Source organism: Micrasema longulum, unplaced genomic scaffold (assembly GCF_059751315.1).
Source record: "Micrasema longulum isolate JH-2025_06_02 unplaced genomic scaffold, ASM5975131v1 h1tg000044l, whole genome shotgun sequence".
Taxonomy (NCBI): Eukaryota; Metazoa; Arthropoda; class Insecta; order Trichoptera; family Brachycentridae; genus Micrasema; species Micrasema longulum.
The window spans coordinates 510,446-529,654 of record NW_028277251.1 but is presented as its reverse complement, the minus strand read 5'-3'; the positions used below and the strand labels follow the sequence as shown (position 1 = coordinate 529,654).

At 37.3% G+C, this 19,209-nt stretch overlaps 1 protein-coding gene across 1 annotated transcript in view; it reads left to right on the top strand.

The window, feature by feature from the left end:
• The window catches only part of HERC2 (E3 ubiquitin-protein ligase HERC2), a 151,555-nt gene that overhangs the window by 109,319 nt on the left and 23,027 nt on the right, over positions 1-19,209 (top strand). Inside the window, exons 69-81 of the mRNA XM_088227494.1 lie at positions 1,143-1,460; positions 2,087-2,214; positions 2,522-2,680; positions 3,875-4,089; positions 6,125-6,219; positions 7,822-7,928; positions 8,201-8,378; positions 8,608-8,731; positions 12,093-12,222; positions 13,911-14,017; positions 16,042-16,169; positions 18,266-18,415; positions 18,663-18,782. Coding sequence (XP_088083620.1) covers positions 1,143-1,460; positions 2,087-2,214; positions 2,522-2,680; positions 3,875-4,089; positions 6,125-6,219; positions 7,822-7,928; positions 8,201-8,378; positions 8,608-8,731; positions 12,093-12,222; positions 13,911-14,017; positions 16,042-16,169; positions 18,266-18,415; positions 18,663-18,782 — 1,959 coding nt within the window. The remainder of the gene's footprint in view (positions 1-1,142; positions 1,461-2,086; positions 2,215-2,521; positions 2,681-3,874; positions 4,090-6,124; positions 6,220-7,821; positions 7,929-8,200; positions 8,379-8,607; positions 8,732-12,092; positions 12,223-13,910; positions 14,018-16,041; positions 16,170-18,265; positions 18,416-18,662; positions 18,783-19,209) is intronic.

The window sequence follows — 19,209 nt, the reverse complement described above, 5'->3', positions numbered from 1 at the left end:
TTGTTTCAAGATTATGGATATTCGAGCGTTTACAGGGCTTATGACCTGTCATAGGTTGGGTTCAAGTGGCCACTTTTATGTAGAATTCTACAACATTCCCCATTACTTAACCTCAATATCAAATACATAGATGGCGCTCCAAACGCGCTAGCGAAAGCTTTCCCTGTTTCATGACATATATACTAAAACCAAAAATGTCACCGATATGGATATTCGCTAATAAGCGGAATGGGGAATGTTGTAGAATTCTACATAAAAGTGGCCACTTGAACCCAACCTATGACAGGTCATAAGCCCTGTAAATGCTCGAATATCCATAATCTTGAAACAAAAATTCTACCCATCTCTGTAGTGATATAAATAATAATATACCTACTCCCCCTTGGGATAAAAAAACCCAGAATTGTGTGTGTATAAATATGTAAATATATATACATACCAAAAATAATATTGTATAATGGACCAATCTCGGAAACCTTTTTAAAAACAAATTATAATATATTATTTAACATTAACTTACATAGGTCAAGGGTTATCGAGAAATAATTAAGGGAAATGATTTTTTAGTGTTATTTGATTTCCATTCATAGACTGCTAAGAAATTGTTATATTGAGTAGAGGCGATGTAGAGGAGTGACCTCAATCCTATTATATATAACTTCAAGTTATCTATTTATTTATTTAAATCTTAAAGTAGGGCACACATATCTTACATATTGTTATGTGTGTTCTAATAATAACATTGCAAATATATTTAATTTATAAATTGTTTATCACATATGTCTTGACCATTATTTTAAATTTTGATATGTTTTTTTCTTCATAAATATTTTTTTCCATTTCGTAATACTTAACATTTGTGTTAGTTCTATGTTTTCAGTCACCCTCTGAATCAATTCTTCTAAAAGAATAAAACCCAGGCTATTGGCAAATGGTAGACTACTAAATACGATGTACCAGCAAATTATGCAGCCTGATTTTAGTTTTTCGATTACTAAAAAATGGCAGATTACTGAGAGAGTACTGTATACTATTTTCTGTGTTCAGGCGGGTGAAGAATACAGTTCTGTATGTGAAATAGAACCAGAGTATGTTTGGCCACAGAGTGCTTTAAATATTAATAAACATAATCGTGTCCGCAGAACGTGGGCTCCGACCGCGGCGTGCTGTCCCGCGCGAGCGTGGAGACGGCCATGCGGCTGCCGGGCGGGCCGCCGGCGCCCGCGCACCCGCTGGGCGCGCGCCTGGCCGCCGCGCTGCTGCGCTGCGCGCTGCTGCCGCGGCTGGGCGGCGCGCAGGCGGCGCGCGCGTGCCGGCGCCTGCGCGCGCTGCTGGCGGCCGGGGGCGCGGCGCCCGCGCCCGCCGCGCGCCTGCTGCCGCCCGCGCTGCTCGCGCAGCACGACTACGAGGAGCCGCTGGTGCGCGCGGGCACGCACCTCGTGCACTCGCACTACTTGCGGGTACTTGTTCATTTACTTATTTATTACTTCTGGTAAACTGAGACAGAATCAGGATTTTGTAATTATTTTTCCGTAGTATGTATTGAAATAACAAAATATTTTGAATATCGTCTTCTACAAGAAAGAATTTATCCTGACTTACTTCAAAATTTGAATCAAAGTTTTTAAAGTTAATAGTTGATAATGTCAATACTTGTTGGGCTAACTGGCAATACCACGACCTGTGGTCTATTTATAGGCCGCGTTCCTTTATTCTTCATGTCTCCATGGCAGGAACGAAGTTAATGTACTGAAGGACGTTGCTCTCATGTAGACGGATATTTTATGTGCAATACTGTTAGTCTTGCAGAATGTGTTGTACTGTTTTGGTTGCTCTATATTTCAGGTGAAATGATTTGACACGTGTGTGTGTCATTGATCATGGACTATGACCTCCACAGGGTTCAACATCAGTTGAACCCTTGTGTTTTGATCACTCACTTACCAAAGCTCATTCTTTGGTTTCTTCTTTCTATAACATAGTACTAATGATCCTCTCACTATGACTTGATTACATTAAATTGGTATATTCATATACCCTAGATTTTTTTAAAATTAAAATTATAGTGAATAATCTTTTTTGATAGGAAATGGCAGCTCTCGCGTGCGCCCTGAAGTTAGACCGACAGCTGTACACGGGGGCCGAAGCCCCGCGCTGGGGTTGGCTCCGCCGGTACTGCCTCGCCCTTCGGACCGCCGAGTCCCTCATCAACAGGTAACCTATACGCCACTTTGTCTGCTGTACGAGGACAGAGACACAAAATGTGGTACAAAATAAGTATCCTTGTCTTTGAAGCTACGTCAGCCTCAAATCTTGGCTTTTGACAGAACGCTAATTTCCTCAGAATTTATTTCGATGCAGTTAACTAACGCCTTTCTTCATATGGCAACAGATGTCGTCTCGTGCTCTAACTACCTCAAATTTTTAAATCTTAATCGCCATTTGGTGCTACCTTAACTGTCAAACTTCACTACTTAAGGCTATAGGCAATGTAGCGTAACCGTGATTGGTCTGTGTCCAGGAACCCCCTGCCTTTGTCCTTCTGCCTGGAGGTACGCAAGCGCATCGCGGAGCTGGGCGCGGACGGGGCTACGCCCGAGGGGGAGCAGCTGCCCCCGTGGGAGGACCACGCCTTGCTCAGCAAGCAGCACGACGAACAACTCCTGCAGTGGCTGAACAAGTAATCAAACATTATTTATAATATTGATGATCAACTTCGAGTTCTTCCAGCATCCAATCGGTGAATGTACGGTGCGGCAAACGGTCTCTAGGATAAAGTCAATTGGATGCAACATGCACAGGTATTTTCACATCTTGTACCGACCCGCATGTTTCCAAATTAGAGATTAATTGAACAATAGCATTCAGGCACGCAAAAATAACTCGCCTACAAATGGGTTGTTTCTGAAATCGGATGACATTTGTAATTTAAAAATCAAACTCCGACTGATCTGGGAAAATAATTGGGAAAAACCTAAAAAACACCGTGGAGCTTGCTGTGTCAACATCCAAGTTGGAACCTCGGTACCGTCAAACCTCGTTACCAGTACCTTTTCATAAATAGATATACAATTTCAACCATTTGTGGTTTAAGATCAAGCCATTTTGTGAATGCGGTCAGGACATCGCTCGATATTACACTTAACATGTAATTCATTCTAAAAAAAGGAAATAAAGTGAAGATGAATAGAGAAACACATTAAAAAGGGGAGAATTGAGGGTATGGCCATTGGATGGATAGGATAGCTAATTCGATAGCAGCAGGAGTGGTGTGGAGCAGGTCCAACAAGCTCAGCATAATTATTAGCTGTTCTGTGGATGCTCACTAGGGAAGGGAAGAGGAGAATGGTGGGTGAAGTTTGTTCTATTGTACTCACACTGGAACATGTGTCGGAGTCTGGTGGTCCTTGTGGGCACACGAAAGTTTATCATTAGTAAGGACAGTAATTTTGGGCAATCTATTATGGTGCATATCACTATGTGCATTAGAGTGAGGTCAGCAATTGTCCTTCTGGTGGAGAGCAATGGTAACCTCAACTCAGCCATCACAGTTTGGTAGCGAATTTCATTTATAGGTTTACCCTTTTTGAACTCTTTCCGAGTTAAAAGAGTTGCAATTGTACAAAGGGTTCCATACTGACGATTGAGGAACAGTTTGTCTTCATCTCAGTAGGACAACTAGTTTTCTGTAACACAGATCTTAGGATCTCTTAAAAGATGAATATACAAGCATTTACACAAATGGATTATTTTAAGTCTTAACAGCAAATGCCAAATTACCATTTTTGACCATTTGTGGACTTGCGAGTTTTACAAGTCAAAGTGACGATGTGGAGTTGTAAAAACACCCTGACCGAGGGCTTCCGACCCGCAGGCGGCCGCAGGACTGGTCGCTGTGGTGGGGCGGCGGCGGTGGCGTGGTGTACGGCTGGGGGCACAACCACCGCGGCCAGCTGGGCGGCGTGGAGGGCGCCAAGGTCAAGCTGCCCGCGCCCTGCGAGGCCCTGTCCGCGCTGCGGCCCGCGCAGCTCGTGGGCGGCGAGCAGACGCTGCTGGCGGTCACGCACGACGGGAAGCTGTACGCCACCGGTGAGGAAACATTATATTTATCGATGTACGCATTTTATTTAATATCAACACCAATGCCGAGCACCCGAACAGAGAGTAAGTTTCGTTTGTATCTCTTGCCATTGCGGCGCTGCGATGGCAGTTTCGCACATGCGTGGTACTTACACTGAACCATTGAGTTGTTGGCGCCATTATGAGTTAGCTGATTGTTGTGTGCGCTTCGTGGTGCTTGTTTGAAATGCCAAATAAAATTTAAAATCTCGTCACTTGTGATATAAGGTGTGTGGAAAACATGCGATAAGTGATTCAATGAGATGGGCGAGACGGTTTAATCGAGGTCGTAATATATGTGCGACGACAAATGTAGTGGGCGTCCATCTTTGATTAGTGATTAACAGATTTTTTGCAACAGAGAAAAGACATTTTTGTGAAGGGAATAAGGAAGTCTAGGCATTTACAGGGCGTATGACCTGTCGTTGGCTGGTTTTTAAAAAATATATGTTTTTTTTACAATATACACAAGAGGAAAACAGAGTATTTCAAAAATAATGGATAATTACATAGCAATGAAATGCATATTAACATTAAAAATAGTAAACAAAAATCCCACAAAGGCATGGCCTGTTTGTGGATATACAAGAAATGTTTATGAATTTTTGCTCCTATAATAAATAGACAGGTTTAATATTTTTGTGTGGTATTAGAAAAAGAAAAGAGAGTATTCTGTAAAGATTACAGGGGACTTTTTTATTTTGTAGTAATTAAAAAAGGAAATAAAAAATATTTTTAAAATCATAAAAGTATTCCGTATTATTAAAGGGCAACAAAATATATCATGGATAAAAGAGTTCATATCTTTAGTTTGAATCCAGGTTTAAGTGGCCACTTTACACACTGTGTAACATTCACCATTCTGTCTATGTTTAAACATCCACATTTTCTCAACTCCTCCATCTGTTGACTTTTGTGAAGTTTCCCTTCCCATTTCCTTCTCGAAAATGTTTTCCATTTGTTGCAACAAATTTAGATCAGAATAACTCCCTAGGAAAAGGAAATGCAGCCAGTCTGCAAACATCTGGACGTACACAAAACATTGTTGAATCAACTAACTGGTAAAAGAAGTATAAAAATTGGAAAATGGTTTTCAGGTGTTGTCTAGTAGGTAAATTAGTTCAGCCAAATGAATCTCAGCCACATGATAAAGGTTTCAGCTTGTTTACTCCACTAAAGTCAACAGATGGAAGAGTTGAGGGGATGTTAAAACATAGACAGAATGGAGAATGCTACACAGTATGTAAAGTGGCCACTTAAACCAGCCAATGACAGGTCATAAGCCCTGTAAATGCCTAGACTTCCGTACTCCCTTCTCAAAAATGTTTTCCCTCTTTTGCAACAAATTTAGAGCGGAATAATTCCCTCGGGAGGAAATCCAGCCAGTCTGCAAACATTTGTACATAATCAAAACATTGTTGAGTACTTAACCTTTACCTTACTGTCCTAAAAACACCCTTCCGTTACGGTGCTGTGTAGTCACTACACATTAAAAAAATAAGAGATTTAAAAAGGGAAAAATTGAATATTTATAGAGAACGGCTTTAATTAACCATAATTTAATTCAAAGATGCTAATATTTCAAATCTAACTGCTGAAAACATGAAAAAACCATTGGGTATCGCTAACGACTCGGGCGAAACGTGCACCCGCGCCAACTTCCCGTGAGCTACTAAGTAGCTATATAGTACTGGACTACGTAACTGACTGAGAGTATACTTTTGATGATATTTGTAATTTATTCCCGATTTCCAATAAAATGTTTTTTGTGCCTAATAACTAATAAGTACTTATTATTTAATAACAAATGATTTCAGTCGATACGTAAATGTGTAATAGAGGAATACTGAAAATCTAAACCCAATATTGATTATATTTAGAAAGATATTATGCGTTAGACGCAATGTGTACTGGCTACACATCACCGCGCACCGGGGAGGGGGGGTAACTGGTTCTTCAGAGTCCGCAAATAAATAAATACAATGAAACGCAATTTCTCCTTTAGGTTATGGAGCTGGAGGAAGACTGGGAATTGGCGGCATCGAGTCTGTACTGGTGCCCACTCTACTGGAGTCTATTCAGCATGTCTTCATAACCAAGGTACACTTTATTTCATTTTCTCTGCGTAGATTTTTATTCTGTCAATAATTTTGTGGCTTGGATCTTAAAGGGCCGATGTCGGATTTCATATTTTTCTTGCCACCATTTTGTAGAGGGTCAATTGAAAAACTTGTACATGCAAGGCTTATTACGCGAGTAAAAAATATTTTCACATCTCACAACATCTTCGAGATTTGCACTGGTTAAAAAGCCGAGAGAGAATAAAATACAAGCTTTGCTGGACAGTGTTCAAATCCCTTTGTGAAATGGCTCCGAGATACCTATCGGACCTTTGTATTAGGGAAAATACATGTCGAATAAAATCTACTTTTAGGTCAGCATTTGATTCAGGGAGAGGAAAACTTGTCAAAATCCAAAGCGCCTCAAACACTAGATTCGGAGATCGCGCTTTTGCCGTTGCTGGCCCCTCTGCCTGGAACTAATTGCTTTCAAACTCACGAATCATCAATAGTCTCAGTCAGTTCAGATCCCAACTAAAATCTCACTTCCTCAAATACACACATACCCTCAAATTTAAATCAGAAAATATAATATGTCACAGCTTAGTTAGAATGTAAGTTTAAGTATACAATTGTAAAGCGCCCTTGGGGTGATTTTGCACAAAAATGGCGCTACATAAATCGGCCAAATATTATTATTATTATATTATTTAACTGTTTTCTGCACAAATACATGTGCTTTAATGTTTTTCATTAATATTTGTTATAAAATATGTCAGTTTATTATAATGTCACAAAATAGCTAAATAATTACTCTCCTGTAATATTTCAATTTACAACATTCATTCATTCATTTAGTAATTTTTTTCACATTATAAACAATAACAAATAATACAAATAATGTGACCTCATTGGGGTTACCCATGCCGAGGACACTTACCGCCATATTATTTATTTTTTTACGTGTGAGAATATACAAAGTAGACTAACTTAACTGACAAAATGTTCAGACAGTTTTAAACACTACCTATATATGTTTATATTCAATATCGGTATACCTATATTATTTTTATTATAAAACGCACAATAAAAGAACAAAAACATAGCATAAGCTTAAGTATACTTTGAAAGATTTATTTTGCATTGTGCCAATCAATTTTGGAGTACGGTATAATCGGATGGGGTGGTGCGAGTGACACAGTTTTAAATAGTGTATTTGTTGCACAAAAATCCATAAAATCCACTTAAACAAATACAAACTAATACCACTTTCGGACAAAGGGATTTTGAGTATTATTCAATTTAAATCTATAACCTACCTCCACTATCTATTAAAACAATTAGTAACGAGAAAATGTTCAAAAAGGCTATAAAAAAAATGGATAGTGGAGTTAGGTAGAAGTAAAATGGATCGTCTCATTCGCCCAAACCAATATTGAATCAACTGCTCCACAAGTGTATAGCTTATGTTAGTTTTTTGTTATTTTCATTGTGGGTTTTGTAATATAAATAATATTGATGTACATAAATTAATTATAAACATAAATACGTAGTGTTTAAAACTGTCTGAACATATTGTTAATTATCTCTGTTTATTAATTTATTTTATTATCAATATGGTAATTTTATTAATGTTTTGCAGGTGGCTTGCAATTCCGGGGGAAAGCATTGCCTGGCGCTCACAGCCGAGGGGGCGGTGTACAGCTGGGGGGAAGGCGAGGACGGGAAGCTCGGCCACGGGAACAGAGTGTAAGTAGGGGCACGGATGCAACTGAAAAAAACCAACATAGATATATTGATGGTTAAAAAATTTCATCGTTAAACCAGCAGACTGTAGTTTTTTCTGTCTATCTTCAAAATGGAAACAGTTTGTGTTGTAAAATAATATTGTATTACAGTAATAGCTTCCTCTACTACAAGAGATCTGTTTTCCTTCTGTTGCAACAAATTTAGATCTAAATAACTCCCTAGGGAGGAGAGTGTTTAATCTGTACACGGGCATTTTGTTTGTCCCATTCCAGGCAATACGACCGGCCGAGGCTGATCAGCGCGCTGGTGGGGATGGAGGTGGCGCACGTGGCGTGCGGGGGCGCGCACTCAGCCTGCGTCACGGCCGCCGGGCAGCTGTACACGTGGGGCAAGGGTCGCTACGGCCGCCTCGGTCACGGCGACTCGGAGGATCAACTCTCCCCCAAGCTGGTGAGTCACTCGTATTTTATTATTACAAATAAATTAACAAAGCTGTCGCCAAGGCAAGCTGAACGCCAATACTAAACAACTTCAAAAAGGGGCTAGGTTAGTTTTAGAAAAGTGAAAATATGCCAACAACTAACTTTCGTTAAAAAAGCTGCTCGCTTGAAATTAAAATATTAATCAAAAATATTTTTAAAATTTAACAATTTCTGTAATGGTGGTTGTCTATTTGCAGGTCGAAGCCCTGTTTGGATATCGAGTGGTGGATGTGGCGTGCGGCTCCGGCGACGCTCAAACTCTGTGTGTCACCGACGACGACAATGTTTGGTCCTGGGGAGACGGGGACTATGGCAAACTCGGTTAGTTGCACTGACTTCGCTAAACCTTTAACCACATTAATATGCCGTCCACTTGTGATCATCGAAATTCTACTGACCTTAACTTGTTGATCGTCTTCTTCGTAAGATCTGTCAGACAAGTCCGAATGATTTAAGTTACATAAGTGTAATATTTATTTATACCAAGATACATACAGCAAAAGCCCCTTTTTACGTTTTTCGGGAGAGCAAGAAAAAAAGTGTAAAACTGAGGAAAACACTAAAGTGAGGAATTTAATAATGTATGGAAAAATAGGAATTACATAAAAATAAAATATTTGCTACAAAAACGGTGATAAGTGGAAATCGACAATATTTTTTTAACCTATTTTCAATGATTTCACTAAAAAAAATATATATTTTTTCAAACAATATGTAATCTGTTTTTTTATTTGATTTAAAAACAGCATGTTAAAATTATTTATGTGTAAATAAAAAAAAACGAAAATAGAATTTTGAATTTGCAAAGTTATTTTTCCCCTAAATGTTGGGAAATTTTATTTACAAGGTATCACTTTTTTTTCTATGGCATCACTAAAAACAACTGTCATATAGTTCGCGGATTTTTAAACCACCTTTTTATAACTTTAAATATTTTTATTGTTATGTTTTAAACATTGCAATCCAATGATATTAAAACTTTATTGTTTCTAAACGTTTGTCAACTGTGTATCATGATTTGTACAAGTCAATATGACGTTTTTGTTCAAATGAAATGACTAACCCTAAAGGAAGACACTTGAACAAAAAGGTCAATTACGCTGCGCCTGCTTTGAATTTAGGTTAAGACAATAGTTTGTCCTTTATTAGTTGTTTACCTGTTTTTATTCTTCATTCGCGTGGCACACACGGTGGCGCGCGGCCGCGGCGTCATTATTACGACATAATTTTGGATTTTTTGACACATCAAATGAATTCCGAAATTTTTTAATCGTGAAACCGGGGTTATGAAAAATGTAAGAAACGTTAATTGGGGGGAATATTTGTATGAGAATGTATGAAGAAAAATGGGTCCTGAACATTTCGGTGTAAAAACGAGGTTTTACTGTATTGTGAAAAAATAATGACGTATCCCTAACTCTATGAGGCCAAGAGCCCTGTGTTGATTTGGGATACAACATAATGGAATGTGGAAGCACGCATATTATTATGCAATGCCTCGCAGCAGTCTCCTGCAATGGTCTCTTTCCTTAGAAAAAAATCCAAACGTTTACACCTCTCCTGAAAATGGCTTTTGTTTTGGAGAACCTTATATCTGTACCTCAGAGGCAGACGGATGCAAATCCAGAATCTGATAAAATGACATTTCGATTTTCGTATCCAGTTTATGACCATGTCCATTGATTTTGAAGAAGTGTAAGTCTCATAATGAAAGAACCAATGTATTAAGATACTGAACATACAAATCAATGTAATATTTTTCCTTAGTAGATTGAGAAATAAATTAAATAAAGATGCTGCAGAACTAATTTACAAAACAATCATTCTTCCACATATAGATTACTGCTCAACAATATTATTTTTAGCAAACGAAGGAAATTTAAATAAACTAGAAATTTTACAAAATAAAGCGATGAGAATAGTTCTTAAGAAAAATAAATATAGCAATGTAAAAAAAATGAGAGATGAACTAAAATGGTTATCTGTAAGAAGGAGACTAATATGTTGATATTTATACATAAATTTTTTCACGATAAATTACCAAAATATTTTAACGATAAAGTTGTCTTAAACAAAAACTGTCATGAATATGCTACTAGACAAAAGGATAAAATAAGACTACCATTATTGAAAAGAGCTGAGTCGCAAAATTGTTTGATGTATAAGGGTTTAAAAATGTATGATGAGATGCCTGAATGTATGAAGAATGAAAAGTGTCTGAAAGAATTTAAAAATAAATGTATAAGTTACTGTAAGGAAATGTTAATATATATAGATGATGTAAATTTACATAATAGTTTAAATTAGTTTTAATATAAGCTAACTTAAGAAATAAATAAAAAAAAATAAAAAAATGTTCTAAATTATTTGAAATCAGTTAGAGAAAGTAGATTGTTTGAGTTGATGCTTGGATTTGCATCCGTCTGCCTCTGAGGTACAGGTATGTTCATTCAGAATATTGAACAGTTTTGGAAATTTCCCTAGAAAAGATCAATTTCTCTGAGCGAAAGTCTTGCAAGTTTTTAGTATTAAATAATTCAAGTTACAGGAAATCCTCGTACGAGCATTCTGCTGGGATCTCCTCTTGTAGCCACATGACCAGGAATGTGTTGACTATCCAATGTCCAGTACCTTCATAAATTGTTTCAATGTCTCAGATGAGAAAGTTGGGGGACATCGAAGCATCGCTCGGTATTATTGCTTGGGTCATTTAAAAAACATTTTCAAATCAATAAATGTTGAAGTAAAATTTCAGCCCATGTATTTAGGGCATGTATCAGAATTACACAAAGTGTTTCCCTTAGGCACTTATTTTTATAAATACCTGATTTAACCTTATTATTATTATAATTTATTATTAATTGTCAATAATAAATTCGATTCCCCGGAACTCATTAATCTACTTGCTTACCGTGTCCCCTCCAGGCCAACTAGACTCTCTGATATTTTCTATATTCATAAATTTAAAACTAATCATCGGAAACATTCTACGATCCCTCGTATATGTGAAACATTTAACAGTCTTGATATATTTAACACTCCATACAATATGTACAGAAGAGAATTAATAGGCTTGATTCATGCTCTTCATTCATAATTCGTTTAATCATTAAATCAAATGCAATTTTTCACTCTCACTTTCCTTCTATCATCCTTTACCGCTCCTTGTCAATTTCCTTCTTTTCCTTTCCACTATCTCCTTGTTTTGTCCATATTTATCTTATTTTAATATATAGTATATTTATTATTTATATAGTTTAAACTTCAAGCCGTCGTCGCTTTATTACAGTATTATTTAGTGAATACATATAATTGGATGGCAGGCCCCTACTATGTATACATTTTATATAATTAAAAAAAAAAAATATTCATTTAACCTGTGCATCTGTTTGTATTCGAAATAAATAAAATAAAATAAATTATTTTAATTATTTCTATGTATATAAATTAAGATATTTCATTTTGTAATATGAATAAATAAAATTATGAATATGAATAAATATCAATTTTCGGAAACAAGGTTTCATGTTTGCATGAAAAAACTGATAAAATCAATTTGATCGGTACATGATCAGTGATCAGTAATTTCCCATCACTATTGACATGAGTTTGACAGCTGTCATTTTAACCAAGCTAAATTTCAAGGACTATAGGATATTATGTTTCTATATGTGATTGGCAGGACGTGGAGGCTCGGACAACTGTAAGGTGCCCCTGAGGATCGAGTCCTTGTCGGGGCTGGGCGTCGCGCGAGTGGAGTGCGGCTCCCAGTTCTCCGTCGCCCTCACTCGCTCAGGCAGCGTGTACACTTGGTAATTATTTATTTTGCCTGAAATTGAACAGCATCATATTGATAGAGTTCGGGTCGAAGGCTTCGAACCACAATGCGGAAGGTCGCTGGTACGGGAAATCGGATTAAAAAAATGTTTTCCTACGCGCCGTAAAAATTCAAGTGTTAAATTGTACGGCAAAGTTTCTTGAAAATATTAGAAAAATCAAAAATGTATTTTAATAAAAACGAACTACTGCAAACGACGTCACTAGGTCGTCTAAATCAAACGATGATAGCGTGTTGTGATAGATTTCCGATTTATGGGAAGCTAATTCACCAATCAGCAAAACTCACCAAAGAGAACTTGTGACGTCACACGTGGAGTAATTTCAAAATTACGAAACTTTAAAAAATCATATAATCGCTATTAATACGATACATTGTAATATTAAAACAAAAATTGGCTCGTCTTTTGACAAATAAAAAAACCGCTGATCGTCCTCATTATGGAAAAAACAATTTCATTATTTCCAATGAGCTTTGAACCAATCGCATAATTCTTATACACATTCTAACCAAAGGATTTAAACTGCGAATGTCAATGACTTAAATCCTTTTGCCAGAATTACTCAGCAACGTAACCGACGACAATGTAGGCGGTTACGCTAGCTCGCACCGCTGTCAGATTACAGGCAAAACAGCGTTACCGCCACTATCTTAAAAGCAGAAGGTATTTAAACAATTTGGCTGTCATTTCAGTATTGGCAGTAACCAATCATTTACCGGATTATTAAAATAAATATATATTTAACAAAAAAAAAACCTTTACCTGCCCAATTCACTTTTGTTGTTCTGCCGATTGTGGCTCGATATACAAAGCGTGGTCTTTGGTGTTTTCTCTGTGCTACACAGAGCTTCCTCGTCGAATTGGTGAGAGTAAGCGTTTCTACTCCATGCGTCATGGAAGTACACATCGGTCATACATTCTGCGAGAGTATCGCTGTCGCTGAAGCACTTCTTCAGATTGCTATCTCTTCAATCCGTGCCTCATGTCTGAGGATGGTGATTACGCCTGACTCATGGCCTGGCATGGCTCGTCTGTGGACAGTCTCCCTCCATCTGGAATGGTCTTGTGCGCTTCTATAGGCATTCGTCAGTGATGATTCTGATAACTCAGTGACTGTGCCGCTCCATCTTGTCGGTTGCCGTCCACGCGACCTTGCCCCTTCGACACTTCCCAGGAGAATAGTTTTCTCCAAACTATCAGAATCTCCCCTGGAAATATGCCCAAAGAACTGCAGGATTCTTTTCTCGCACATGGATATCAGTCTTTCTCCTATGTCCAGTTCCTGGAGAATAGATGCATTCGTACGTCTGGCCGTCCACGGAATCCGCAGCACTCGCCGCCAACACCACATCTCGAAAGCTTCGATTTTTTTCTTTTCAGATTCCCTCAGTGTCCAACACTCCACACCGTACATGAACACTGAGAAAACCAAAGCCTTCACCAGTCTCTTTTTGGTGTTGATGGTTATACTGCGATTCTTCCAGATCTTCACCAGCCGACTCATAGCACTTTTGGCAATACCAACACGTCGCCGTATTTCACCTTCACACCCATCGCCATCGCTGATGAGAGAACCTAGATAAATGATTGCCATATTCTAATTTAATTACTGATGCAAATTTAATCTGCGTTATTATTTGATATCGGTTGCGCTTTTCAAGGGGCAAGGGAGATTACCATCGGCTGGGCCACGGCAGTGCAGACCACGTGAGGCGGCCGCGCAAGGTGCAAGCTCTGCACGAATACAAGATCATCTCCATCGCTACAGGTATTGTGGAAACTCTTTATTGCTCAACTGTTCGCCCTCTTCTAGAACATGCCTCCCAGAATAGTGGGCTGGTATCCGTTCTATGTCAATCGCATAAATCACATTGAATCAGTCCAACATCGCTCGCTTCGAAAAGTAGCGTGGATGCTTGAACTAAAGAGAGGTAATTATTCTTATTTATTTATGGTTTATTAAGTTAGTTCATTACATCTTAAGAACTAATATAAACTTTTAATAATAGTACAATTTTTTCTATTTCCTTTATTTCTTCAGGTAACTCATTGTACAGCTTCAATCCCTTATACAATGAGTTTTGAAATTCTGTTTTTTTCCTCATTGGTAATCTTATCTTTTTTTTTACCCCTTGTTTCATATGTATGACATTGTTGATTAAATTTTATTATTGTTTTTATTTTATTCATCCCCTTAATCATTTTATGTATTTTATTCATCCCCTTAATTATTTTATGCTGATATAGAGTCAAAATTAAATATTTCTAGTCTACAAAAACGTAGAACTAATATTGATTCCATATATATGTTCGGCATACTAAATGGTATAATCAATGTGCCATCATTACCGAGACAGGTAAAATTCTATATTCCAACTCGTAGGTTCAGAAACATCGATCAGCCTAGAACAAACTATGTCCTTAATTCTCTAATAATCCGTCTTTGTCGTATTGTTAACTCGAGACAAGATCTGGACTTTTTTGGCTTAGGTTTACAACGATTCAAACAAGCACTTAATAAATAGTCCAGATCTTGTCTCGATGTCCCTTATGTTTGTCAATGCTTCTTTTCTTTTTTTAAAAATGTTTTTAACCCTTCTTTTATTGTAATATTTAAACCCTATAAATTGTATAAATGGACAATGTCCGTTAATAAATAAATAAATTTTTATTTAAAAAAAAAAATGTAACCTTTTCCTCACTAAGCATCCAAAAAATACACATGATCCGAACGGGGGGACCAAACGACCCCAGCCCCTACTTGTATATGGCGTCAGGAAAATAAAACATTGGAAGTGTTTATGACCGTGCAATAATTTATTCATGTTTTCACGTACTCATATTTTACTCATTCAAATATTTTATTCGTTTTTGTTAGTTTGCCAAATGCTTATGTACATAAAGTAAAATTTAAAAAATCGGTCTATGGGGGATTTGAATCCCCCCTTCGGTTCGGCCAGGTTAAACAATAATCTTAAAATGAAAGTCCTACTGAATTGTAAGCATACAGCTTGTCAGTGGGTTCTTATAAATTGCTTCCATTGTTTCATACTTAACCTACATTAATAATCATTTTATCATGTAGTGGTCAGCGCGTTTGCCTACCATGCAAGAGGTCTCGGATTCGATTCCCGACATGGTTGACACGAAATATTTATTTAAAACGGTGTTTGTACACTAGAATATTTTATTGTCCCCAAAGCGTAGGACTGATCATCTTACCTTCACGTTACAAAAAATTATCAAGATTCGCTGCAATTGGTGTACCAATGCAGTGCCCTATGCACCATTGGATGTGGAAAGGTAATGATGATGAGGACGAATAATCATTACATATTTTATGAGCTAAACCTGGCGATGCTTTGCTATTGCTAGATTTCAGTAGGTATATAATCGTACATATATAAAATGAACGCAATTCAAAGTTTGATATCAATTATTGTAATGAGTTAATACACAAAAAAATAACATCTTTCCATTTTTTTTGTACATGCGTTCTCGGCAAATGCAGCCCTGGTAATGATGGAAAAAACATTTACGCTCAAACTTTTTTTCTACTTAATAAATTGTCGATATTGAGAGTTATAAATATGCTCGAGGCAAAGATCTACATTTCGCTGAAAACCGCACGTAAATCAGTCCAGTAGTTTTTTAGCCTATCGAGGACACACATACTAACATCGCTTTTTACATTGTGACGTAGAAGTTCTGGGGGGCGAAGCACCCACCTGAACTTTGAATGCATGAAAAAGGTACTTGGGAGGAAACATTAAAAATACATTATTTTCTTAGGTTCCCTGCACTGCGTGGCGTGCAGTGACGCCGGAGAGGTGTTCACGTGGGGAGACAACGACGAAGGGCAGCTGGGGGATGGCACCACGGCCGCAGCCCAGCGGCCTCGACCTGTCCTCGCTCTGCAGGTAACTTGCTAGTTGACGCCCAAGTCCCGTGTTCTGGAACAAAATCAACAAAGAGGAATTCCACTGTTTTCCATTCTGCGTACTATTTAACTAAGCAAAATTTTTTTTTTTTTTTGTGCTTTATTTACAAAGATATGATTTTTTAAAGTTGCATTTATCAAATACCGTGCCAAATGACTGTAATCAGTGTGTCACTTTTCAGTGGTGACGTCATGAAACGGTTGGCGTTCTTACTTTCACTGACCGCGGTAAGTTGTATTTCTCCAGCCAATAACAAAACTGACAAGAATCTGTGGAATATTGCTTTGATTACTTCATTTAGTTGATCGTAACTTGCTCATCTCTATGTTATGATTGTTTTTGCGAACGGTAGATCTGGCAACGCTGTTGAAATGTCAAAACTTTTCAATCACAAATTATACTCTTTTTTTTCTATGGTCAAAACGTTCCTTACAAGGTGCGGGGGCTTTAAAGCGGAAACCGGAAATACTACACGTAGATATAAGGAGTGACGTCATTATTTACGATTTTAAAATGAATACTATTTTTAACATTTTTTATTTATTTTTGCGTGCGTTTTTGAGATATTTTATCCTACTCAAAATTTTTTAAATATTCACGTGTACACGAAAACATTTTTAAAATTTAATTCCGGGTTGGGCTGGAATTCCTCATTGCAAATTTTATCTTCACTCTTGTGATTTTTTTATTTATTTTTATTTTTGCACAGTCTTTGTATTTATAATATTGATTGCTCTGTGAAAACAAAGATTTATTTTATCAGTTTTACATCAGAAAACGAACTTAATTAACATATTTTTATCAACACTCTTACCTGTGAAAACAAAGAAACGACATTTAAGTTTATTAAGTCAATCTCTTTCCAATTTGCTTTTACGATTTATTCAAACTATCTGTATTCTTTATTTACTTCGGCCATGTAAAAATCTGACATAATGTCGCCATCTTGGTTTTATCTGTTTTACCGTCCAACTGTGAAACACTGCTTTATCGACAACGCGGAACGCTGTAACTTTCAAAATTAAAGGGAATAATTTCCTTTACATATTTATAAGTAAATAATGATTTGCTATCAAAATAAAGTAACTATTGTTTCTCAATATGTTCTCTTTCATATATTTATTACTAATTATTCGTTACTGCATACTGATTTCTTTCCGGCAGTGTTTTTCTGTTTCGCCTTACAAACTTTCTTTTTAAACTTAGGTTTTTTTAAACCAGCCAGAATGACTGCTCTTTGATGTACTTGCTACAGTGATTCCTGGAAAATGAAGACCAGAGTGGTTTCCCGTTGCTTTCTCTGGTGGATGTTTCTGTCGGAGTTACCTTCCTGTAGCTGGTTTTCTCACCTTTCATTGTCTTGTTATCTGCTGTGATCACACCATTATTTTTATTTTTTTATTTATTTATTCACACTCTTTATCAAAATACAATTCCATGTTCACTTTGCCCAGCTAACAAGGGTACATACCCCGTTCCAAGCTAGAAAAATACAAAATTTTGTGCGCTGTTTGCGTAGAGGTATAATAACTTTTCCTCTCGCCGTAGACGTAGCTGATCTAAGCGTGAGACGCCTGTCAGCTAGTTCATCTGGAATGCATAGTTCCCTTAGATATTCCTTGATGTAGTATCTTGTCTCGAGGTATTAATTTTTTTTTGTCCTAGCTTTAATTTTATTTAGTTGTATTTTATTTGATTAGTCCTGTATTTATTATAAGAAATTGTATTTACCATCGTTAGAATGGACTGCATAAGTCCGTCAAATAAATAAATAAATAATTATCAGGGACAAATAGACCAAATTCATTCAGAATATCAGGACTATGTATGCGACCACCGATGAGTTGAAAAATGTGAACACCCAAATGAATATTCCTTCTCCCCAACAATGACTGGTAGCCCAGCATTCCTAGTAAGAAGTCAGTCAGGAAAAGCCACAGGTAAAATCCACACTCCCTGAGATACAGATAATGCAGAAATTTTTTTCTGCACCCTCTCATTCTCTCATCTCATCATTATGGAATGCGTGGTTTCATTTGGCATTTGTATTTGTCATTTGGTATTTGTGTATCTAGGGCAAGAAGATCAGCATGGTGGCGTGCGGCTCTGCCCACACCGTGGCCCTGTGTCGGGAGACCCCACGCGTGCCCCGCTCCCCCTGCGTGCCCCCCCTGGAGCTGCACCTCCTCCACTCCCTTCCGGCCGCCGCTCTGCTCAACAGGCTGGTAAGTCAGACTAATGCCAAGAAATATAACTGTTTAAAAACATATCTGTGTCTTGGGTCTAAAAGGGCCAATGTCATATTTATTTTTTTTCTCGTCCGCATTTTGCGAAGTAGTGTTTTTCAACCGGTTGAAAAACTAGAAAATGTGAAGAAGAACCTTCATTCTTTGAATAATCTTCCAGACACGAAATAAGAATATTTATATAGATTCTAGTCGATATAATAATCTTAAAAATTGTGTGTTCTAGGTTTTGCTACATCATGCTGCTGAGATGATCATTCCAGTGTTGTCTATGCTCACTCACAAAACCATAGAAAAACTTCGCTCTCTTCTGCCATATCATGCTAAAGAGGCCGCATTCAGAAAGGTTAGACTGCCATAATATTTCAAAGAAAATTTAACAATTATATTTAATAATGGTTTATCGACATAACAATTCCTATAATCTACTACATTTTTGTGGTAAAAGATTTTTATGGATTGTGTGTAGTCCGCTTGACTGGGTACAACCTGTTTTATGGCAGACATTTTTATTTGCAGTGCAAAAGTTTAATTATCCATACTATTATTCATCAATATGTTTGTGGGACTCCATGTTCACCCTGTAAAACAATACTCACTGTCATCTGACCTATGATCGCCCGGAGGACAGTGCTGAAGATGAATTGTATATTTCCTGTATATGAACAATTAATTATCGAAACATTCAATTGACTATTAACAAACTGCTGATATGAGCGGACGTAAAATCGCTGAGAGACGCGGAATTAGTACATGACCTCAAAATCTCATCA